We start from the raw sequence: 24761 nt of genomic DNA, 5'->3' as shown, positions 1-24761 counted from the left end.
GCCGTGCAGGGAGTTGTGCTGTGCATACCATGGTTTTGGTTTCTTTCCAGAGTTTCTTTTCCATAGTTTTGTAGTAAAACATTTCTGTTACTGAAGCCAAATGTCTTGTATTGGAGTGGACATGTGGGTTCTCCTGTTACCCTAACCTGGGGACACCTCCCAGCTGCCCAGAGAACAGAACTGGTGACAAGAAAACTCTCCTTGTTTCCTGGGGACAGAGCAGACTGGACCCCTCTCTTCCCTTTGCATGCATTCCCAGGGGAGCAGTGGTCAGCTGTCTGCTCTCATTTGCTTTTGTGGAACTACTGAGCCTCCCCCCACTTTCTGTAACTTCATTCAGTAGGAGAGGCAGAGACAGGCATCTGCACGATGGGCATAGCCCAGGAGCTTCTTACCTTCTGCCTCCTATGCGGCCAACTCAAGAAGGAAAACACTGTAGCTAGCCCACCACCACCCTCCTTCTCTGGGGGAAGTCAGAAACGCATCCTGCTGGGACCTCCCAACTTCCTTTCGTAGCTGTGTGCTGTATACAGTTACAGGAATTACTTCCCTCCGTGGTTTTAACATAACAGCCTCAGGTTCTGTCCACACCAAGAAAGCAATTAGGGTGGTCTCATTCTTCTGATAAATTGCAGGGTGTCACCACAATTTCTGCACTATTTTTGTAGGCTGGAGTCAAAACTCGGTGAAGCCAATGGACAGAAACCCACTGGTACCCTTGGGCCTTGGATCAGGTCCAATAACCTTTGTAGCTTATTACTGTCATACTAGCTAACCTTTAACTGAATCCATAGTACCCACTCCCCAGCCACTATGTACTTTGCTCTATAAACACAATCTCTGTTTGGATTGCCTTTGCAAACGAGCACTTGAGATGTATACATATCCGGAGTGCTGAACACAGAAGGCAAGGAAAACTTTAAGGTTCTTGGAAAGACCTGGGTACAACACAGAACAAATGAGTTTTCATGTAAAAAGAGATTTTATTTTATATTTTCTCCAGAGTTCATAGTGAAAGTTTCCCATTACTGAAAGGAAACAAATACAAATTAGGCAAGCTTATACATCAGTAGTGAAACATGCCCTTCACAGTGTTGCTGCAACCTGTCCTTGTGAACTTGCCCAGAGTCCCAGCATTTCATCTTTGCAATGACAGTGAAAAATGTATTGTTTAAAGAACGTTGGGAGGAAAATATGAAAAGGACAGGATGGCCACAGATATAAAATAAATTAAAAGTATCTGTAAAGTTTCTTTCCATATACAAAATAACTTTTTTTTTTTGTAATTTTAATTTTTTTAAATTGCTGTTGTCTGTACAAACATTAACTTTTAAACAAAAAATCATTTACAAAGGCTGTTTTTACAAGGAGAAATGGGTTGCTAAACAAAATGTCAGTCTCCTGCAAACCACTGAGCATCTCCTCGGAGATGAACATCCTATAAGCTTTTTGGACCGGTCCAGCACTGGAGCAGAGGGATTCACAACCCCAGGGGTGCATAGCACATCATGAAATGTACTCAGCTGCTTGCAAGTTCAGGGTCCCCAAACAAATGAAAAAACGTTGCCCGCTTTGTAACCCTGTGTCACTGGTTCCAGTGGACAACTCTCCTGGCTCCAGGTATTGCACTGCAGGGTGAATACATTTTATTTTGCACCCTGTGTTTTGCTCACTTACTGCCAGATTCTGTATTCAGCCTCAAAGAATGGGATTTTCAAGAGCTTTCTGCAGAGGCTTGCTCACAGTCTGCTCCTCACGGGGGACTTTGCTCCCAGAGTCCTTGGCAGACTGAGGCAGTGCTGAATCTTTCAGGACAGACAATCTGAGGAGAGAGTTTGAGGAGCTCGAGACATTCTCTTGGCATCTTTTGAGCCAGCCATAAAAATAACGCGCAGGCATTAGATATTATATAATTAGATGGGAAGCAGCGCCATTTATCAATTAATACTATTTCAAAAAAACAACAGGTGGCAAAAGCCCCCCATCCTGATTTAAGACTAAAATGGTGATTAATAACATTAGCTGGAAGTTATTCTGAAGACCCTAGTAATACAAAGTTATATACAGAAATCATTGCTTATGTGATTAATACATTACTGATGCTAGACATGGCTTTACTTAGAAAGTTGCATGTAAAAATAAAAATGCAAAAACAAATCCTGTGCATAAAATGTCTCACATACATAGTTAATTGAAGATAACACTCAGTATAAAGTTGGAAGAGGCAGATCAAATTTTACTTGGAAGATTATACTTGTTCTACATGACAAGGTTAATGACAAAGACTGGTTTTATCCCAGTGAAAACCGAGCATAGCATATTGATGCTCCTTTTCAGGTCAACTCCAGGCTGCCTTGTAACAGCAGTGTAAAGCATTGCCTATAGTCTTGAACTCATCTTCAGTCCCAAAGAGTGACTCAGAGCACTGCTGCGCTGGAGAAACTCCTATATTTAGGTAGTGCCTCTGTTTTGGAGTGCACAAGCCAGGAAGCTTGGCTGCCAACACCCTCTTCTGATCTGGGAAACTCCTGCCATCCAAGGGGTGGGCCCAGGTGCGTCTGACCTCTGCGGAGCCCAGTTCCTGGCACTGCTTGTGCCAGGCACGGTTCACACACCCAGCTGAGCCCAGTCCTGGCCTTCTGCCCAAGAGCCAGCGGCTCCAAATCCTCCCTCCCCCTGCAAACAGGACACTGGGGCTTGGACAGCATTCCCTGGGGGACTGACTGCCACTCTCAGAGATAGTGGTCTCTTTTGCAGTGTGAGGACCCATCCCATGAGGATTTAGAAGGCTGCAAGGTACTTTCTCTGCTGTGTTTGGGAAGGTGTAGACTGGTGCTGTTCTGAGACAGGAACATGCTGTCATCCTAAGGCAAGGCGATGTGAGGAGAAATCCAGCCCTCAAGTGCTGCTGAGCTGCGCCCACTTTTCTATGGAAAACAAGATGTGCACCTTGAGAGCATTCAGCCTGTACCGAACAGCAAAAATTACTGTAAAGGAAAGGATTTTGGCAATAAACTGTTACTCATCACCAGCTACCTCACCCTGAACAAAGAAATGGGACGTACTGGCACCAAGCCGAGGTTGCCTTGTCAAGCTGCACGAAATCTGTTTTGCAACAAGCCCTCTACAAATAGAAGATTAGATGGGGTTAGGTTTATTGTTTGAGCTTGCGCGCTGTTTAGTAGTAGCCATTATCGTGCAGAACCGCATAAACAAGGTATTTATCCATGCAGCTGTTACAGAAGGCAGCTAGGGGAAGCCCCTACCTCTTCTCGTGCTTGCAGGGCCTGCTGTCCGAGAGCCGGAGCCACCTTCCAGCTTAGCCAGCGCCCCCCCCCATGTGCCCTGGTGACACCGGGCCCTGCAGCAGAGCAGGGGGTTCGCAGGTGAGCCCCACAGGACGGGCAGCCTGGTGCACGTCGCTGCTTCCGACCATACTTAAAGCCACGGCTGGAGCCCCCCCAGCTCAGCAGCATAGACAGGCTCATTTTCACCACCAAGACACAGCAGTGAAAAGCTCTGCTGTCTGCAGCTGCCTGTCATTTCAGCCAGAAGAAAAGCACAGCTTTTTTACTCCAGTTTTTAAGTCAAGCTGATTTGCACACTGAATATCTAACTTTTCTCCAACATATGGAAGCGGATCAAAAGAACCTTGATCTAAATGTGCACAGCTGCACACTTACTGCTTACTTTTGATGGCAATTCTGCTCCTATCTGATGAAGATGGCACTTACTCTGTAAAAATGGAGACTTTTTTCTTGTGGTTCCAGGGAACTAATTCTTCAAGGCAATATCCTGCTACAGAGCTCTTGGAATCCTAACGTAGGACAATCAAATCTGATAGCTGTGTTGATTACTGTCGCTTAATTGCAGGCAGTAAGAAGGTATCAGATTGTAATTTTGGGAAATCTGACTGCACGGGTATGCTGTTGAAGCAAGATAAGGGAAGGACTGCAAACCTAACTTGCATCTGGGACTCATCTTTTTCTCTCCCCTCCCCCCCCCTTTTTTTTTTTGAAGTGAAACTCCTGTCACCTTCCACTGAGACTCTGTGCACTAAAAAGTCATTGCTGAAAGGATCCCTACGTTGTGTGTTCCACATCCACGCCTCTCACACCTACGCACATGCAAATTACTCAGATTGGTAAACATGATAGCACCGCTGACCAAATACAAAAATCAATCATCGACTGTTTAAATTAGCTTCAAATAGTCAAGAAACTGCAAGAAGGCATTTGCATAGGAAAACTGCTATCACCTGCAATACACCAAGGAATCACTGACTCCAAAGTAGAGAACTGAACTCTCTTGACCATGGGGAATTAATTTATTCCCTATAAATATTTGCCCTTTAAGTATACTACTTCACACAGGCAGTTATGTAGACTACTTATCAAAAAGGTGGTTCAATGTTTACTCTTAGCACAAACTAAAACATTGTTCTTGACAGCCAGAAGTGCTTTAAAAAGCTTCATCTCCTACAGAGGATATTGCTAGAAACAAAGCCTGAAGTTTCTCTGACATTGACCCAATAAGAGATATAACTTTTTGCTGATGTGTTTATGATTCAGCAAATCGCTTTTTTTCCTGCTTGTAGTTTTGCACAAAAATTTTCCAGGTGGAATGCATGTTTTGTATTTTTGTTGTGCAAAACCTGCTAGTAAGAAACCTTAAATTGACGGAACAGGTACAGCAAACTTGATTTTCCAAGTAGAAGCACTGAGAAAAAGAAAAGCTACTATTTAATTAACGTGACAGTCAAACCTCACCAACCAGAGCTAGTTTTGATAAAATAACTGTAGTGAAGGTCTACTGGTAAGAGTTATGCACCAAATAATTTCACGTTAGGAATCAACTACAATAATTTACTCAGATTATTTGCAAATATGTTCTCGAATATTTGTTATGAACAAGTCACTCAGCCACTTCACTGAGCGTGATACTTTCAAACCCTTAGCCTGCTGAGTTTCTACAGTAGCAAGAAAGAGAAGTCTTTGCTTGTGAGATACCACAATTTCACATGCAGCAGTAATGTGTTTTGTGTTCTTCACACCAAGGGCACTGACATCTAGTAATATGTTAACAAAAATGAATACACACATGCAGTCAGTGACATGTCATACCAAGGAAATATATGTCTAAGTTGGATTATCTAAGGCTCTTAGAATGTCAGATTTTTTTTTCTTGCTGCACTACTCAGTAACCTAAGGCAGAAAGCTTAGCTTTAAAATGATTAATAGTATATTTCTAATCTCCCTCCCCATTAGTCACCAGAAGAACGGAGACAAAAATTAACAGCTACTGCTGTTTCCAAAATCATGTACAAAAATAGATCAGTATGTCCTTCTGACAGTCTCAAAAATCTTGAAGTGTCTTCGGTAAATTCCTCTTTCATCTCTGTATTTCTACAGAAACAGTCAGTCCCCATTGCCATGAGTTACATCTTGGTCAAATTCAAAGATGAATGAAGTTCATGTTCCCTTTCCTTGGAACTTCTGTTCAGAATCCATGTCATTTCCATCCTTTTAGTTTGGATAGATTCAATTTTTTTCCTTCCCCCTTCCCCCCCCCCCCCCCCCCAAAGGAAATGCATTGGCAGTGCAAACAAAAAGTAGAAATCATAAAAAGAACCTCATAGAATCGCAAGTGATCATCTTAGCATTTCAAAAGGGTCTTCTGAGATGTTATCTGCATGCACAGGATTCCACTGTCATGTTGGGGTACACCTTAAGAACCACATTCTTATTTTCATCGAAGAACAAGATGCTGAGAGAAGACATTTTGTCCGGAACACAGCAAGGCTCAGGAATGCCTGGGACTACTCCGACTGCTCTCACTATACTCTGGATGGTGGCATGGTTGGATGGCTTCAAGGCCTGCAAGAGAAAGATAAAAGCAGAAAATATAATTTCACGTATGTTAACAGGGACCTGTATACTCCAGAACAAAACTTATTTCTTAAAGAAGGGCCCTGTGGCTGATTCACTGTAAAATCTGTCTTTTACTCGACTATTTCCAGTTGTCACCATACGCGCCCCGAGCCAGGAACAGGGAATATGACTCTGTCCTGGTTCTGCTGGCCACTGGATGTCACTGCTGCTCCACTGCTTTCAGCTAGAGCATCCCGCTCAGGACAGGGGCCTCTTGCTCTCGGTGGGACATGCCTTCCCAGGAAAATGCCCAGTCAGCAGACCTTGCACCAAGGTGTACCTATAGGTCAAGGCAGTCTCTTCTGATGTAAATTAAGTTTCATGTGGGCTGCAATTTAGTCATAAACTTGTGAGTGAGCTGGGAGTGAGTGGCTGGGAGTGAGGCAGTCAACATGTTAGCAGGCTGATTCATTAGGGGAGCAAAATAAATACAACTTCTATGCTGGGAAGTCAGGTTGGTGGAATATGAGTACATCAGGGAAAAAAAAAAAAGGATAAAACATATACAGAGGAGAGTATGGAAATACTTCATGTCACAGTGCTAACTGTTCCAGTTTGCTGTCTTCCAAGGTTAGGTTGTTTTGCTAATTCTTCCACGCCAAGTCACTTCTCATCTGTAATATACATCATCAGTGACACTGCTGAATAACTGAGCCCTCAAATCCCACGTCAGTTGTGCCTTATATTATGGTGACATTTTGCTCTAAAGTACTAAGTTTCCTGGATTAATACTCACATAATTTGAAACAAATTTTGGTTTAATACAAATGAAAAGCAAATCCGAGTGGTGAAATAGTTATTTCACTACATTTGTACAAAAACAAACAAACACCAACCAACCAAACAAAAAAAACACAACAAAGACACCCCAACAACCCAACCAAACAAATAGAATATGAATTCATTCACAAAATGAAAAGTGAATATATCCAGAAAAGCGAAAAATAAATATTCTAAATTTACTTCCAACACCCTCAAACCCTTCCGAACCCAAATAGCTGTAAGCAGATGAGCATGAAACATGCACAAGACAGATTTTAGCCAGAGTCTTATTTTTGTAAGGGTGAAATCTTAACAATGCATCTTAGAGCTCATCTTGCACACAGAACCTGGGAATCACATGGTTAAGTATGCTCAGTCAGGTGTCACTGAGAAATATATGGAACAAGATCAGGCGGGCCAAATTTGCAGTTTGTGGTTTTGTTGGCATAAGAGATGATTTGTGTTGCGATAAATCAGTCTTGAGGCTTAGATATCTACCTACCTCATCTGCAAGTCCTGATGACCTTGCACACAAAAAATCACAGGAATAGCTGTGAGGTACCGGCTCGTCAAATCGCTTGTGCATAAACGTTTGTACATTAATAGGTATCTGCTTCCAGTTCAGCTGGCTATGGATGCCTAACTTGTCCCTTTTTAGGATAGCTCATGACTCTGCATTTTTCCTCTTTCTCACAGAGACAGATGTTCCTCGAATTCCAAAAAGAAATGAATTAGAATGGACTTTTACCATACCACATCGCTGAAAGCAGTCTCAAGTGAGAACTGGAACCACTTGACAGAGAATTGGAAAGGATTCACTGGGGAGCACTCAGCCATTCTTTAGGTACACGTTAAACATAATCCGACTTTTTTTTTCTTTCTAATGAGGAGCCTATTTTGCATGCAGAAAGGCGGAGCAACAAATGATCCCAATCCTGCATGCCTCTTGCGTCTGTTTACAGTCTGACAGACTCAGAATTTTCTCACGTATACTCAGGATCCAAGTCCATTTTAAACACAAAGGTTGTATAAACCCTGATCTTTTTTCCCTTTGCTGTTTCAGTCAAAGTTTATCAGAAGAGTGAGATGGAGACATGCAGTGATACTCTCCTTAAAATACAAAAGCAAAACTTCTTGAAGCATCCTCTTAATGGCTATAGATCTCCCAGCATTGTTACAAACACATTGCTCTCAATCTAGCTGGCAGATCTTAAAGACATTTTTGTTGATTTGTTTGCTTTTAATTCAAGGGTACCTATGTTCCTCAGCAGTAGTTTATAAGGATTTTTAAAGAGTCTTAGATAAGTACAAAATTCACATTTTTCTATAATTTCGCTCTGCAAAAGTATGTGAAAGCTCCAGAAGCATGCAGGCCTGTTTCTTTACTCAGCTCCAGTGCAGCATTCTCCACAAATGTCACTGGGAGCCCAACACATTTCCTAGGCCTGCTGATCAGATGCAAAGAGGTAAAATATCTAAATATTTTAGTGAGTGCTTTTCAGAAAACTGAAACCCCCCTCTGGGTACTGAATGGGCATTACGCCCTGCACAAGAAGGGGTATTTAGGCCACTGCCTCTGGGCCACTGATGCTCTGTCCAGCAAGTGCTAATGAAAAGCAGGCAAAGATTTTCTTTTAGGAGGTGAGGCCATAAGGAGCAGTGGGAGGGAAAAATGCTGAGCTGACTCCTAACTGCCAAATCTGTGAATAAGTACAGCTGTGGCTAAGGCTGCACCTGCTAAGCTGCACGCATCCTTGGGAGACTTGGTGCCCTGTTGAATTTCATTAGAGATGTATTAGGAGCAGGGCACATGATGTCAATTACGAGCTTTCATTCCTGACCTGAGAGAGGGTCTGCCTGGCCTGCACACTCCGTGGTGTTCTGCAAGCCCAACACACGTGGGTTTGAGAGCAGTCAAGCCAGCTAATTGAAATCAGGGAAAGGGTAGGGCTGGAAAGTTTGGAGGTGGAAAAGGAGGGGGAAGAAGCACATCTGTTCTTAATTACCAAACAGGTTGTCAACTTTAGGAGTTCACCCTCAGCAAGGGAACATTATATACCCATAGGCACAGATTAGTTTGTTATTGCCTGATGGTTACAGTATCACTTTGCAAACACAGTCTTATTAGCAACACCAGATATTAGGTATGCCCAAGAATAACACATGGCTCTAGAAGATGCTTGCTTCACCTTTAAATTAATTCAACTTTTAATTTTCCTTGGAAAACAAGGTCATTTTGTTTTATGTGATTAAAAAAATGCACAAAAGGAACAATTTGAAATCTAATATGGACAGATATCTGCCAGTTGCTCCCAGGGAATCAGACTTACCACGAGGTTTCAGTTGCTCTCTCAACAAACTATCTCTTCGGAGTACATGGCAGCGAGCACTCATTGTCATGGCGTCCATGTACCTATAATGCTCTGGTTCTATATTCCTCACCCAACCGAGTCTAGGGAGTTTTGCACAGATAGGCCAGATCAGACCTTTTTGTTAGAATTTGAGGAAGAAAACTGATGTCCTGATTACGGTGGTGTGGGCCTGAACTACATGGCTAGCTCATGGCAATCAGACCCGCTTCGTGTCAGAGAAGTCATTCAAATGCCGCTTTACTTGCCCACTCATCTCTCCTGTTTATTTCTCACCTTTCTTCTACTGTAAGATTTTTGAGGACAGGGACCACTTCTGATTGTGGGTACATGCCTGTCCCAGGTGGACCGAAGGGGTGAAGAAGAGGGGGAAGAATACGCCCTTGAGACTGCTGGACTTAGCTATGGTGACAGTAGTAGCTGCAAGTCTACTTATTTGGGTGGATGGGGTTAAAACACAATATATCAGAGGCCAATGTTATTATTTGCTGGAAAGTAGATCCTGATTTTGGCTAAAATACATTTGGCTCTGTATGACAGAAAATCTTTTTATACGAAGTGTATTATGTCAGGGGAATTAGCTGAAGACAGACAACTCACAGATAAAGATGGAACTCATCTTTCACCCGGGCAGTATCTGTTAACTACCCTTCAGCTGTGCACGCTGTTAATACCTCCCTGTCATGCCTCAGAGTGCCAAACAGAAGTTCAAACAACAATTAAACTTCACTTTGTCTCTTCAGAACCATTGGTTACTAAACTCATCTCAGGGCATTTTACTTGCCAGGATTTTTATAGCTTTTTTTAAAATTATTATTATTATTATTATTATTTTTCTTCTTCTTCCCAGAGGTTTGAAGTTACTCTGGGTATTAAGCCCTGAGTTTGTGAAGCATGTCAGGGATTTTCTGGTTGTTGGTACTAAAAGAGGCTCTGCATACAGAAAATGAACCTTTTTATTATGTTGCTTCTTTATTATTACTCTGCTTTTTGTTTCTTGTGATTTATGTATCTCTCTGAAGATAGTTGGTGCTCTTTTGCTACTGGAGTATCCATGCTCTCCAAGTCTAATCTTGACTCTTTCTTGTATTCTTGTCTTTAAGTTAGTATTTAGTATAAAATTAGTATTTAGACTTGTATTCTGTCTTAAATTAGGTATTTCCCATCAACTTGAGGTAGGATTAGATTTCAGTAGGAGCAGGGAAAGACCAGTAACAAATGCTTCTAAAACCACTACCTTCAAAACTATTTCCGTGAAAGCCTTGTTTGTTTTTTGAACATGCACTTTATTGAGCATTCTTAGGTTTGATCTATACCTCATAGAGACAGAAGAGGCACTAACCCTGAAATATATGGTATGTATTGACTATTGAAAGAGAAATTTTCTTAAAGCCATTGCTGCCTCAGAAGGTAGAAGCCTATTTTACGTCTACCAATTAAAATAAAAAAAAAAAACACACAAAAAAACCCCACACACAAAAAAACCCACACAACAATCTAATGAGTGGGCTGTAATGGTTATTCTCTAACAAATGCCAGATCATGGGTGTTCGTAAGCACCTCAACTATGATTTACTCCCCTAAAAATGGAAAGAGCCAGAGCTGATAACTTTATGGAACAGGAACCTAAATACTTTTGAGCTTAACATGAGACAACTTCAGGCCTTTCTAAGAGGCTACTAAACATTCTTGTCCTAAATTATCATCAGAAATAGAAGAACTTGACTGAAATTGACCTCCAGTAGCATCACTAACTGTCTGAACCTACTTCACGTTTGCTTTGTGACTTTTGCAACTCTGATGGTAGTCCACAGCAAGTAACTCATTTTAAGTGAAGAATATTTTAGAGGCCAGAATCAGCTGAAGACATTGTGTTTGTGTGAACGCTTTTGAATTAAAATACTTTAGCTTTTCTGGTTTAACTGTCATGTACCATTTCCTGCTAAACAGAAGTCCAAACAGCACTCTTTTATGGTTGGGATAAAGTTCTTATAAGAAAAGCTGCATCTGGAAATGTTAATCCACTTTCAAGTAGATGGTTACAGTGGGCGGTGAAAAATTTGTCTGTCCTTATAGCTAGAAGTTCAAGACCACTGATTTTAAAATTTCTAACCTGTACGTTAAGTAAAGCACAGTTCCCATCAACAATAAAGTTAAAGGCACAATGCCATTTATGCACAGGTAGTGACTGTTTCTCTTCCTATTCCCTTTCATTTTTTCGCCTTTGATCCGAAACCTGAAAGCCTGCCATTGCAGTTTGAGGTAGTCAGACAAATTGTCTCCTTCAAACAGAGACTCCTTCCTTCCTCAGCTTGCTTTATTTGGGCTCCATCACCTTTGGTACAATTCGCCACCTGTCATTTTCAAAGGGTGGCTCCCTTGACTCCTTAAGCCTCTGAGATTCCACATGAATTTTGAAAGAGACTGCCAAGGCTTCATAGCATCAGGAATAGGGACTCTTGAACATGAGGTTTCAGTGAGACCAGATGCCCTACTTTCACTGAAATTTCCTGTAGGTGTTATTTGAGTGTACCCCTCATTTTATGCCAGCCTTCAATACTGCATCTCACTTTTAGGTCTTGGTAGACTTCAGGGGGAAGCACACTGCTAATAATGACATTGGGCATTCGATTTTCAGGAGCTGATTTCATCTACCAAAGTCATGGCGCTTCTTGCTACCCACATGCAATCTCATCAAAAGCAGAGGATATTGCAAAAGGCAGTCTGTCGGGAACCATTGCTTCTGGATCCACTTTGTCACAGAAGTGAGTCATTTGGATCTTTGGCTTACATGCAGAGCATCCCAACTGCTCCTGTAGCTCCACATACTCTGTCACTCTGACAGTAACGCTTCATGAGGCGCACATTTTTCCTAGACGATGCTGTAATGACTGACCCCACTGCAGGCCTGGCAGCAGAGACTTCTTCATGGTATAACTACTACTGTCTAATAAGCAATTTTCTGTGTCTGGCCTGTATTATGTTTATTAAACAGGCTAATAACAAGTTCACACATCATTAGCACTATTCAGGAAATGTTTTATGGCAATTTGGGCTCTGGACAAAAAACTAATACCATGTAATATTTTTTTAATTTTCTTTACAAGCCTGTTTTTTTACTAGCTGTTTTAACCGCTACTCCTGGCAGTACAAGACAAAGATACCACCTATTTACTATATCCTGATACATAATAGGTGACCAGCTGCATTTTACTCATATAGAAGAAAAGAAAAAAAAAAGTGCATAGTTTACAATAACACAAAGTGCAAAAAGATCAGTAAAGACAGTACCTTAGGAATTGGGAACTGACATTCCCCCGAGCAGTAATAGGCATCAAAGGATTTAGGGGAAATAATCCACTCGCTCCAGCCAATGTCTGCAAAATCCACCTTGAGATAGCGCCGGGCGCAATACCTTGGCTCATTCCACTGCTTCCTCCTCGCCTTCTTCAAGGTTTGCTCATCGAACTGCAGAGTCTGGCTCTTCTGGTGATGATTCTTCCTCTGCTTTTTCTTACTCTTTGCCCTCTCTGCCAAACGTGGCTGGAATGTTTTGTATGATTTTCTGTCTTCCCATCTCTCATCCTCATTGTACTGGTACTCAGCTCCTGGAAGCTCATTGTTCTGCAATGGCAACAGGACATTTGTAGAGCGTTTCCGCCGCCGCTTCCCACTGCTGCTCCTTACATGGTTTTCTGGCCTAGGAAAGACCCTTGTCAGAGGATTACGGTGCCCTTGCAAACTAGAGACAACGCTCTCTGGCTCTGAAATAGCAGAGTCATTGGCATATATCAGAATGTAAGGTTCGTAGTAAGAAGGTGCCCTTTTCCACGGGTGATGGCTTGTCAAATCCATTTTGACACTGATCAGAAGTTCGTTGTTTTGTTTTGCTTCGTGCAGGACCTGAGTGATATCCTTCCACTGCCAGGAAAGGACATCCCCATAAGCATTGGAGACATTTATTAGGAAATGTCCCAGACTCCGGGTCTGGTTCCCAACAGAAGGAAAGGTCCAAACTGAAAGATGTACTTGAATTTCAGGTTTTCTGTGCCCATGAGAACAGCCTCTGGATTGTGAACAGTTCCACTTAGCATTCAGCAGATCACCGATATAGTAATACACCGAAGCTGACAAGATATTTTCAGACTTGGTGAGTGAAGTCAAGTTAAAAACATACAGCTCCTGGCTTCCAGGGCTCCCTAGAAAAACAAATATTTAGATAAGAATATGGCAATTCAAATTGTTATGGAAATCAAAAGGACCAAACCATATTACTTTCTAGGTTATACATTAAGTTCATGGAAAATTTTCATGCAGTGCTTTGGGAACAGGTTAAGGCCACTATTCAGAATAACGACCAGCTAGTAAACTGGTGACCTTAACATCACATACTTTCTGTCTGGCTTCCTTCCTTCAGTCCAGAAAAACTCATACACATGCTACCACTCCTTTGATTCCAGGAAACAAACTAGGTCATAGGAATACAGGTCGATAAGAGATGCACTGAAGGCTGTATCTATCATCCAGAAACTTGAGCAATGTCATAGTAAGGTTTTGCTCTCCTTCTCTCTCTCTCTCTCTAAACATTCTCCCCTCCTTGCAAATACACCTTAGGTAACGTCGCTCTGTCCTGCCTACAAGTCTGTCTTTCTCTCTCCAAGACAAATGGGACATCAATGGCACTGAGCCATGCCTTAACCAAGATGCAGCTGAAGCTGGAGAAAGGCTCCCACTGGCTTCACCAGGCATTGGATTGTCTGTACTCTTCAATCATACTGATGAGCCAAAGCCCCCTCGCTAGAAAGACAAGGTTTGCTTCTTTAGTGATAGAGGCTGAATGTGGCTATGAGGAAGATAAAAAGCCTGAATTGAAATGGGACAATGATTCTCATTGCTGCCCCAGGCTTTAAAGTATGCTTTTAAGTAAGCCCTTCAAGCTCTGATCACTGAGCTGTTTAATGCCAAAAAGCCTAGCTGGTTCCCTTACATCTCCCACTCCACCCCTCTGTGATCTGGGCTTCCTCTACAAGATGGGAACTTTGGGGTCTGGGTGGCAGCTTCTAAGTTGTCAGTGACTATTAAAGAGGGACTCAAATACATTTAATGTTTGGTATAGCTACATATATTTATCAGGATGGTAAATGGGCAAGCAGAAGAAGTACTACGTATTTCAAAAGCTAAACCAAAAATCCTGTGTTACAAAGGATGCTTCCTCTCAACGTTAACCATTCCTCCATGACAGTAAGACCAATTTAGTGGCCCCTCAAGTGTTCCTTTTTATGTATAAATGACACAGAGCCCTTCACAACCGCAAGGGTAGAATTGAGCACAGAAGCAAGCATTGACACCAGTCTTGCACACAAAGAAGGAATGCAGCTTGCCTCTAAAGGCACAGCGGGGAGAAACACCAGGCTAGAACCACTATTTTCATTTTTAAGGCTCAGTTGTCAACTGTGGAAACTGAAACAATTCACAATTTATAAAGGGCTAAAAACACACAGGCTTGTATGACTTCCTTTTGGCTAAGTCGGACACTAATTACAACAAAAGTTTCCCTCTAGAATAATCTGGACCAGGGTCACTTCAATTACACAGGATAAATTCAGTCATTCCCCCTAGGACATTTCATCAATTTTCATGAGAATCAGTAACAAAATATTTACTAATGTAGCTGGAGCTAAGCGGACAGTACTAGAGCAACCCTAATAACCAAAAAAAAGCCAAACCAAGCTGTCTTTCTCTGCAAGGTGGGAGGAGGGATGGGCAGTGGTGGCAAAATACATCCACTAGCCACTGTGCAGACAGAAACAAGCCAAGGACAATACGTCTTCATGGTCAGGGTGTTACTGTATCATTTAGGAGGGATGTGGTGGAAAGTGGGGTTTCCACAGCTGTGAAATTGGAGAAGTCAACTTAACCACAGGTATCTTGCACAAACCCAGAGACACACTCCTAACACAGGAGTGAAAACATATGGCTGACTACTTTAATCTCCTGCAGGGTGTGACAGAAAATCTTGGAGGTGAAGCTTAATTTTTGCTATAAGATTTCCTGGTTGAACTGCAGTTATGGCTGTCCTTCAGAGTGGGAGAAATATAGATCCAAACGTTAAAGTGTTATCGAGACCTGTAAAAACAAGCTGTATCGAAAAGTCAAATATAGTCATGCAAAGGTATGCTCTACAGCCCCCCAAAGGGCTGGAAACAACCCAACACATTAGGAAAATGAGGCAACATGGAGTTAAATGTTTCTTTGACACCATAGCATGTCAAAACCCTCTGTAGTGGCTGGAGAGAAGTTATAAACTCCAGAGTTTTCCAAGAGTTGTTGTTTTATCCCAAGGAATGAGAAGCACAGAAGATGTCCCTGTGCAGTAGGGAGGAACAGCCTCTCTGCTTCCATCCTCAAAACATTATATTAAGCCCTCTGCCAAAGCAAGTGAGAACAAATAATTTCCAATACTGAACTTTCAAAAATTTTGATAGCTTTATGCTCCAGGTGATGTTTTGGGTGACATTCTGTGCTTCCAGGCACAGATACCATAACTGCTATTGTCATTCAGACAGAGTCCAGTGCATGACAATATTCTCCCTCTGCCCATCCCAACCAGCTAAGCGGCCTCTTTTTCTAACTTTATTTCTTTTTTCCTAATCCATGTTCTGAAAAATATATTAAAAGAGGAGAAATCATCCTGACTAGAGAGACAGAATCTTTCTCCCCAGTACACCACATGTACTGCTTCAGGAAATTAGGGGAAAAAAATTCTCAGTGAAACGGGGAAAAAATACCAAATCATTTATGGAAGACACCATAGATCACACACTCAGCCCAACCTGACAGTGGATCACATATTGTTGTGGTAGGTAAGTCCTTAATATCTGAAAACTAATGTACCAGATCCATCCAATTTCTGGCTATTACTTATGCCTGGGATTTTCCTTGATTTTGATAAAAAATTTTTAATTCATGAAGGCCAAACCCAGCTACTCATTACGTTTGTACTAAGCCCATATGTACACTTGACCTCTGCTTGGTTTGTAATCACTAATATAAGCTTAATATGTAATCTGGCAGAGCACTATGCATATCAGTCTTAGGAAATAGAATTTATGGTGTCTCAAGCATGGCTGTTAAAGAAGTTATTATTTGAACCCCTGTTTAATGTTAAATGACAAGTTTTGATTTTAATTTTTAATAAGAATTCCATTTAACAAATACTGCTTGTTTTAAATTGGCATATTGTAGTGAAACACAAAACAAGCTGCTTTTGTTTATAAAGAAACTCTATCTGGCGTGAAACAGACACAGGAGGAATATATACTTAGATTAAAAGCAAAGCCCAAGAAGCCACTCTTAACTCTACACCAAAGACTTGCAGTAGGTGGTGCTATTTTCTCACTGAACGACCTCTGAGCTCAAACCATTCTGAAGAGGTTTCAGATAATTCAGTTCACAAAATCATCTACAAGCAGGTTATTAGCATCCAGCACAGATGTCTATGACTTTGCTGGCTCTCAGCTCAAAAAAAAACTCAGCTGTGTGGCCCGGGTTTCTGTCACAACTTAGGAACACTGTGTCAAATCCATCCTTTGTGTGACAGCGATACCTGACTGAGATATGAGCACTGCACTCAAATAAGCATACTGCAGGCCAGTAATTACCCTTACAAGGGACAGATATATAAAGGAAGATTCAGCTTTAAAATATCTACAAATGCACCTTTTCCTCGGGAAAGTTAAATTTGACTTAAATGAAACTTCATCCTCAATCCCAGACAACAAAAACTGCTGAGGATCTGTCCCCACAATAACATAATTTCAACTACTAACCAAGGACAGGAGGTATTGAGTAGCATCTAACAACATTTTACTGTGAGGCATGAACCTTTCCGAAAGCCTCAGCCAGCTTGCTTTAGTTATGCTGTCTGATGTGAGCTGAAGCTTAGGTTTTATGACTAATATTTTTAACCCCCCAAACTTAAACCAAACCTAACTAGGGCTTCAGCAAATCCAATAACTTGTAGATGTTCATTATAACCAATATCTCCTAGTACGCTAGTATCCATTTAAAACAGAGAGGGGAAGGGAGCCAAACCACAGGGCCCATCACCAATAGATTAGCAGCCAGCGGGGAAACCTGGACTGTCTTAGCCCAGCAGAGGTCTCTGGCCAGTTTGCCTGCTATAAAAAGAGCTTTAAGGTCTCAAAGGTAACAAAATCTACTAACTAACAGAGAGGTTTGTTGCTAGAAGCATGAAGTCAGCTTTGCAAGTTGAAGGAAGAAAAACAGGCCCAGAAACCTATGCCCTGGGAGGTCATGGCATTGCAATAGCTTTTTTCTTATGTTTTCAGTATCAAACAAAAATGAAAACACCAAACATTTGAAGAAACTCTCTTTGTGCTAGCTGCCCAGAAGTGAAATGGTCTGTTGCAGCAATCGATGTTCTCCTCGAAGTATCTCATACTGAAACATGACACTTTAGAGGGATGCTGGGTACAAGGTCCCCCTCTGCCTGGGCTGGCAATACTGGGAAGATCCTAAGAGCCAGGAGTGTCCCTACACTGCAGGGGGCTGTTGGAGCAAGCCCACAGCAGGGACCACCACCTTGCTGCCTGGTAAGGTTCTGTCACACATCTCTGAGCAGCTGTACTTGCTAACCTTGCACTCATACACAGCAGCGCACAATGTGATGCAATTGCAGCTCAGTAATTATTACCTGAATAGCAGTAACTTGGTGGGCTCACTTCTTCTACTTCCGAGCACTGCAAGCAGCAGAGTTCTGTCAGAACAGCATTAGCTGAGCTAGTCTTTTGTCTAAGTCTTCAAGGACTTACTTGAAGAGAGTTGTACTAACTCAGCTTTGCTCTTTTGTAGTACTACAGAGGAAGCACAAACAACTTGCCTGCAATAAAGTCTAAGGAGAAGATTTAAAAGGAAAGGAGCAAAGGAAAAATATGGGGAATGAAAAGAACTCCATTCAAGGAATACACTGCTACCTTTCAGATACTCCGAGGCCAGGCTTTAGTGGCAATCTCTGCTCCCCTTAAAGGGATTACCATACGTTGCTGGCAGCCTGCTGAGGAATTTCTGAAGACCAAGCTCTGCAGAACAGAGCTCTTCTGAACTGCAGCAGGTAAGACACAGCATCAGTGCACTTTCAGTATCATTTGCCTGTACCATGTAGAGCTTTGGAACAGCAGCCATGAGCTGGGCAGGAAAGTACTTCACAGCGAGAACACCTCATTGCTTGCATTCCTGTGGAATATAACTCAGGATGTCAAGGCATAGATAGTAAAGTACATGGATAGGCTACAAAGTTATTGGCCTCCTCAACCCAACTGCAAATCACTACTCACATGTATGTTCTCTCCTATTTTAAAAGAAACCCAGAACCCAGACAGACTTCCCCATGGCAGGGGAAAAGGGGAGATACATTGTCTCCAGGCCCAAAGCAGAAATGCCTTAACATTTTCATACAGGTGGTTGTCATACAAGTCAGGCTGTGCTCACTCACTGGGCTGCCAGCAGTTATTGGCAGCTGAGACCAGCAAGCAACCCACCTCCTAGTGCTACAGCTGAAGTACTTGTAGCCACTCAATCTTCAGAGGCATGGCCTGTGCTTCCTCACCTTCTTGCAATAACCTGCAGCTGTTTGTATTGCCTGTTACTGTTACTGGCATTAAAAAGGTATTTTAAGAAAGAGCAGTAGGTCTGTGGAGACTGACATCACCAGCAGGAACATATTCATGTTACAAGGGGCATTTCCAGGCATCAATAAGCTGGAACAAATCCACCAACATGTGGTGTGTTTACCTTTATAGAGGATGCACTGACATTTTTATGGACTGCCAAATCTATCCCATGGGTGAAAAAGGATGCAATAATGAGGGCTGTTTAGTTATATAGTCGTCATTAGCCATCATTTAAATGAGATATTAAAGTGGTGCCCTTGTGCCAGTGCACAGTTAAGAACATATCAGTGTTTCCGTTGTAAAACCTTGGTTTCATGGGTTCATAGGCCAGCTACGAAAGTTCACTCAGAGCTGGAAATGGGAAAAAGTTTCAGAATGGCAACACAGACTTGGAATGCAGATTTCTTCTTGTCTCCAACCTTTGCTGTTACTTGATTGCCATTTCCCCCCTTACTGATTTGGGTATTTTGCAAAGGAAAAATATAGGATCCTGTTCTGCCTTTTTAAAGGGCATACAGCTTAGTGTCAAATTGGCTTAATTATCTCTAGCAAAGCAGTCAAGGTTGTAGCAGCTAGTAACTTGACACACAAAAGTAAAAAACCCATCACTCTGATTAAAGCTAAATAATCCCTTTTAAGTTTAATCACTTTGATTAAACTTAACTTTGAGATGCAGTGATGGTACAATACTTAGGATCTAACTTACATGCCTATTTTGTGATATGAAGTGCATGAATATGCACATTGAACATCACAAATGTGCTGCACAGCATGTAAATCATCTCCCTACTATATGTTTTAAGCAGAAAGACCAGGTCTGAAAACTAAACACAACAACAAATCCAAAACTAGCACATAATAAACAAGCGAGCAGGTAGCATCAATAAAACACAAAAAGCTCTGAAGGAGAATGCAAAAGGCTGGTTCTCTTCCTTCTCAGTCATAATTCAACTTCAGTTGGTAGAAGTAGGTCTACTGTATGAAAACAAAGTTGCACACACCGTCTCCTCAAGGCCGTAAATCTTCATGTTGGAACTTAGGTGCTCTAGAAACTGTGACTGACTGAGGGCTGTAGGCTAGTTCATCCACTTGGATGACAGCACAGTGAGACAGGTGGTAACAGAAGCCAGAAAATCCAGATCCCGGGTCTGGTCCTGACAGGCCAAATCTACAGATCCTGCCCATTTGCCTTAGCAGATTCACAGATTTGGGCCCAGTTCCTTCTGCCTAAAAAGTATCACAATGCTAAGAATGATGTTGATTGCAATTTATTTATAGGGGCACAGAATATCTCTCCCTCTACCCCACAAAAAAAAACCAACTTCAACAAAAAACAACCCCCCCCCACCATGGTCTTCTGCCTGAATGTTTTTAAAGCTCTTGTCACAAATGACCTTACTGTTACCAGCACTGAAGAGGCTAGCATTGGGCCCCTGCTGATTTTCGCAGTCTGACGGCAGCCGGTGACTCAGTGGCTTCCCCGTGCAGTACTTGGCTTCCCTCTTTGCGTGGGCATTTCACACCGCAACAAAGGAAAGAAAAGCATTTGAAAGAGGAGGAGAACATAGTTTTTAAACCACAAGAATTGGCCCAGGGGCAGGTGTAATACCTAAAATTACTTGAAATTCAGTCAATAAAAAAGAGTTTAAAGTAATTTCAGCCTGTATAGCTTTACTATAACATCATTAGAGGGACCCTCCAATTAAAGTTAGAGTTTTTCAAATGACTCATTTGCAAGACATGTTCCTTTAGCGATGCTATGATTACAAGTACTTTCAAAAGCAAACTGAAAGCCTTGTGTTCAAGGCTTTTATCTTTCCACTCTGCATTTATTCTGGGTTGTGCCTTTCCTCCAGGTCCAAAGCCCCAGAAGCTGCAGATCAGCACAGCTCTGCGGAAGGCACTGGAGGCAAGCAGATTTGTATCAGCCTGAGGGCTGGTCACTCATTTGTTTTGCTAACGGGCAGGAGAAAAGATGATCTGCGTGCAGAAGCCGATGCACAGACTCACTCACAGTTTAAGATTACTCTTGCCCTAACTGTCAAAGCATTCACCTGTAGCTCACATATCACCCTGTCCTCCCCCCAGCTTCCATTTTAGTCACAAGGGATGGAAAACCACCTACCACTGTGGGACCTGCAGGCAGAGGACTGGGGAAGGCTCTGGCTCAGGATTTCTATTTAAGCAGAGCTCGCTGTGCTGCCTGGTCTAAGTAAGATGAGGGCCGCTAGCGCCATCCCATAAATATTCCACAACATTGCCCTTGTAGCCTGACACAGCTTCCCAGAAATCATGGGCTGAGCATCCTTTGACTAAATATGTAAAGGTAAACAAGGGCAGTTCAGTCTGCGAGGAAAAATGGTGCTGGGATGGGACTGCATGTTCTGTAGATGATGTAAATCCTTACTGTTCTGAAAATAGATTTGGGGCTTGGGGCTTTTTCAGCTTTGTCACGGGCATCACAGGTTATTTTTCTGAGCAACTCAAACTGGACAATTCTGTTCTGAGATAACTTGGTGGGAGAGATGAAAAACAAATTTGCCAGAATAGAGCACGTGAGCGGTCATCAAAGTCAAAGGCCCCAAATCCCAGAATGAGCAACAAACCACCAATAATCCAGCCTGTCTGTGAAATCTGGTGCATGGAAGATCGCGGGGCAGCATCAGATGGACACCTGAGAGGTGCCCACACAGGGTAGAAGCTCTCACCCTGTCCCCTCGGAGGACTGAGCCACAGAGAGGAAAACTTGCATTGTGCTGTTGTTAAGGTGCTTCTTCTCAGTAACCATGTCTTGGGTTTTCTTTGGGCCTGTCTCCTGCAAGACTGCAGCTGTGACAGGCAGCACCACTTTCCTTGGACTAGAAACACGGAAGAGTTTCAACAAATCCTACCAGTTCTTGGTCTCATTGCACACTGCGCTTTTAGGGTCCCCAAAATTTGTCCTTTAGGGGAAAAATATGGACAGAAAGGTTTCACAGCTCTATTTGAGTGGTGTGTTTTGGAGAAGGAGTTGTTTACCTCCTGAAAATACATGGTTAAATTGCCAAATATATGCTCAAAATGCACATGAAGTCACCAAAGGTTTCCTTCAAGGCCTCTTGCTGCAAATGCAGGAGAAACTGGTGTATTCTTAGGGGAGTTCTGCTCATCACAGACCAAAAGCTGTCTCCTGAAGGGGTTAGCAGCAGGGAGGGTCTAATGTGTGAAGGAGTAAGGGCAACAGAACTGATTAACAACTGGTACGGCCATGTTATGGCCAGGGAGAAGCCACATGGAGACTGAAATCTGCAGCCGAGGAGCCTAGCAGTCAAAGCAGAGATCTGGAAACAAACCGTCTGCAGAAGGAAATACTGTGGAGGTGCCGTTTGCGTCGCAGGGCTGGCCGGGCACTCGGGTGCAAGGAAGAAGCCAGAAACCAGAAGTCTTTTAATATTCCCCCGACACCACCCCAAAGAACATTTGATCTAAGGTTTTTTACGGAAATGCACTTATATGCCATCAATAACCATACAAACGAGCTGCTGCTGCCTACGGGGAGAGAAAGACAACAGCCAATTGGTTAAATATTTTGCATAAATACTTATAAAAGTGTCAAAAAACTTATAACCACTTCCAATTTATTGCTTTGGCACTTGAACTGTGAAAGTATTGGAGGAGGAGGAAAGGGATTAGTGAATAGTGTGTTTATAGGACTGCTGCCACCCAACGTCAAGTGAGAGTATAAATATAATCAGAAAGACCACAGAGATGGGATTTCAACCAAAGGCCTTCTAGGTTTAGAACAATAAATATCTTTAATCAGATATGCTTAAAGGAGAAAATACACTCTGTTTGGATTATACCTTTCCCCCTTTTTTTTGTTTTGGATTATACCTTACTCTTTTCCAGTGAGGGCAACACTTAACTCAGAACAAAGGAACATATATTGGATTTATATTTCAAAAACTTTAGAAAGACAAGAGAGTACCTTCTACATAAAAACTCCATGGGGACAGCAAACTGAGAGTCCCACCTATCCATCCTCAGAAACGAACGTATTTAAGTCTCTAGCCTCTAAATACTCTCTTGTGGACAGAAACACTTGCAGTAACATATGATGGAGAGTGTTGTAGCACAGAATCCTAACATGCCAAAGCCATTCAATTATTCATGGTATTTGATCTGTGTGCAGAGCTATCCTATAATAGACATTGTTGCCTTTGAAGAATCAGCAGTAATGACTCCCAAATAAACCTTAGCAAAGTCTGGCACCCAGCTCTCAGCAAGTTTTCTGGGAGACAAAGGAATCAGTGTAGGTCGCAAACTCCCAGACAGAACTCAGTTTTACTGCTGGGTCAACCCTTCGGTGCGATGAAAAATGAGAGACTGTCAAAGCAGGCTGCTCTGGATGGCCCAACAGTTGTCAAACAGCAAGTTTCCAGGATTCAGTGGATTTGGGAAGTTTATTACAGTGAGAGTCACATTAGGGTTGTGGCATTTCCATTGAGCCCTGACAGAGGTCAGATGCATTACGGAGCAGAGCAGTGGAGTCCAGAGATGCAGTGCTAAGACAGTGCTGCCTTCTCTTTCTGCTAGGACATGGTTCTTCTGGGATACTGCTATGTTATCCATGTCTCCCCCACCATAAATATCCTTGTGTGAAAAGTGACTTCACGTTTTCAGAAATCTACCTGTGCATAGTAGTCTGTAATCAGGACAGAGATCTACTTGCCGCTGCCGAAGATGCTGAAGTACAGCACCTGCCATGCACAGACTATCCTTGAGCTCAACTCATTCCCTATTGCCATTAATCGCCACTACCGTCAGCAGCATCTCAAAGTAACTATTCTGTAGATAGTCTGAAGGACCGCCAGCACATGCTACTGCTCTCTCACATGCAAATCAACCCGTGATTTCAACAGAAGCTATGCATGCAAAATACTGATAAAAGGAGCTCCAGAGAGGATATATTAATTAGTCCACTTCCCTCATACAGTACTCAGATATCATCCAGGAGAGACGCTGCATACCAAGCTGAGCAGATAACCCGGTAATTAAAACACACGAGACAATGTAAGCACCGTGTCCCAAAACACAAGTGTCGCTGCAGGCAGCATTGCTTTCCTCATCTCTCTTCTCGCACCGAGCACCCTCCCCTCCACAGCGGGGCTCCCCGGGGGGCCGCTGGGGTCTCACCTGCAGCCAGCGGGCGAAAGCCGCGCACCGTGTTGCCCCGGCGGAGGTACGGAGCGGGCAACCCCGGCGGGTCCTGGGGCCGTGCTGCTGCCGCCTGCCCACCGCTGTACTGGTCGTAGAGCCGCAGCATGTGCTCCGAGACCTTGTCCCCCGGCTGCAGCCGCTCTGGCCGCCGCTGCCCCAGGCTGTAGTCACCTGCCACGGCTCTGGCTCGGCCGCCCTGAGCTCCTGCCAGGGCAGCTCGTCGCCGCAGCCCAACCCGGCGAGCCTTCGGCACGTCCCCCAGGGCCAGGCACAGGCAGCCCCAGCCCAGGCACAGGCACAGCACCCAGAGGGCCGATGCCGCCATCCCGCTGCCGAGTCGCCCCTCTGTCCGGCACCGGGCGACACGACACCGGCACCCCCGCTGAAGTTGGCTTCAGACCGATGCAGCCCCCGACAGCGGGAGAGATACGGGGCTGTGCTCAAAACCGGAGACGGGGTTTCCTCTTGTCGGTAAAAAGAAAAGGAAAAAAAAAAAAAGGAAAAAAAAAAGAAGTGGGGTGGAGGAAAGCGCTGCCGTATAAACTACCCGTCTTTCCCAGTGCTGGCAGTGAAGGTGTTTATTTCCCCTCGCTGTGCAGGTTGGTTTTTGGCGAGAGGTGGAGGTGTTGCTCTCCGTGCGGCCGGATGCTCCTTCCCCACTTCGACTGGTGCGGGCGCAGCCCGGGTGAGTTTTTGTGGGGTGTGTGTTGTGTGCGTATGTGTGTGTGTGAGTGAGTGTGTGCGAGCATGAGCCCCGGCTCTCGGGGCTGATCTGTGTAATCAGCAGCCAATCACACCGCCTTCTTGGT

General features: G+C 43.2%; 1 protein-coding gene across 1 annotated transcript; it reads right to left on the bottom strand.

Annotated features, from left to right (window-relative positions):
* Nucleotides 1–952: 952 nt before the first annotated feature.
* On the bottom strand, nucleotides 953–24628 carry BMP3 (bone morphogenetic protein 3). The gene is made up of 3 exons (XM_013190651.3): nucleotides 23929–24628; nucleotides 12353–13260; nucleotides 953–5876 (listed from the first exon to the last, which is right to left on the bottom strand). The coding sequence occupies exons 1-3, from the start codon at nucleotides 24275–24277 to the stop codon at nucleotides 5685–5687; spliced, it is 1449 nt and encodes a 482-aa protein (XP_013046105.2). The 5' UTR covers nucleotides 24278–24628; the 3' UTR covers nucleotides 953–5684.
* Nucleotides 24629–24761: the final 133 nt, after the last annotated feature.

Source organism: Anser cygnoides, chromosome 4 (genome assembly GCF_040182565.1).
Source record: "Anser cygnoides isolate HZ-2024a breed goose chromosome 4, Taihu_goose_T2T_genome, whole genome shotgun sequence".
Lineage (NCBI taxonomy): Eukaryota > Metazoa > Chordata > Aves > Anseriformes > Anatidae > Anser > Anser cygnoides.
The sequence above is the reverse complement of the archived record's forward strand: the minus strand, read 5'-3'. Positions and strand labels throughout refer to the sequence as shown.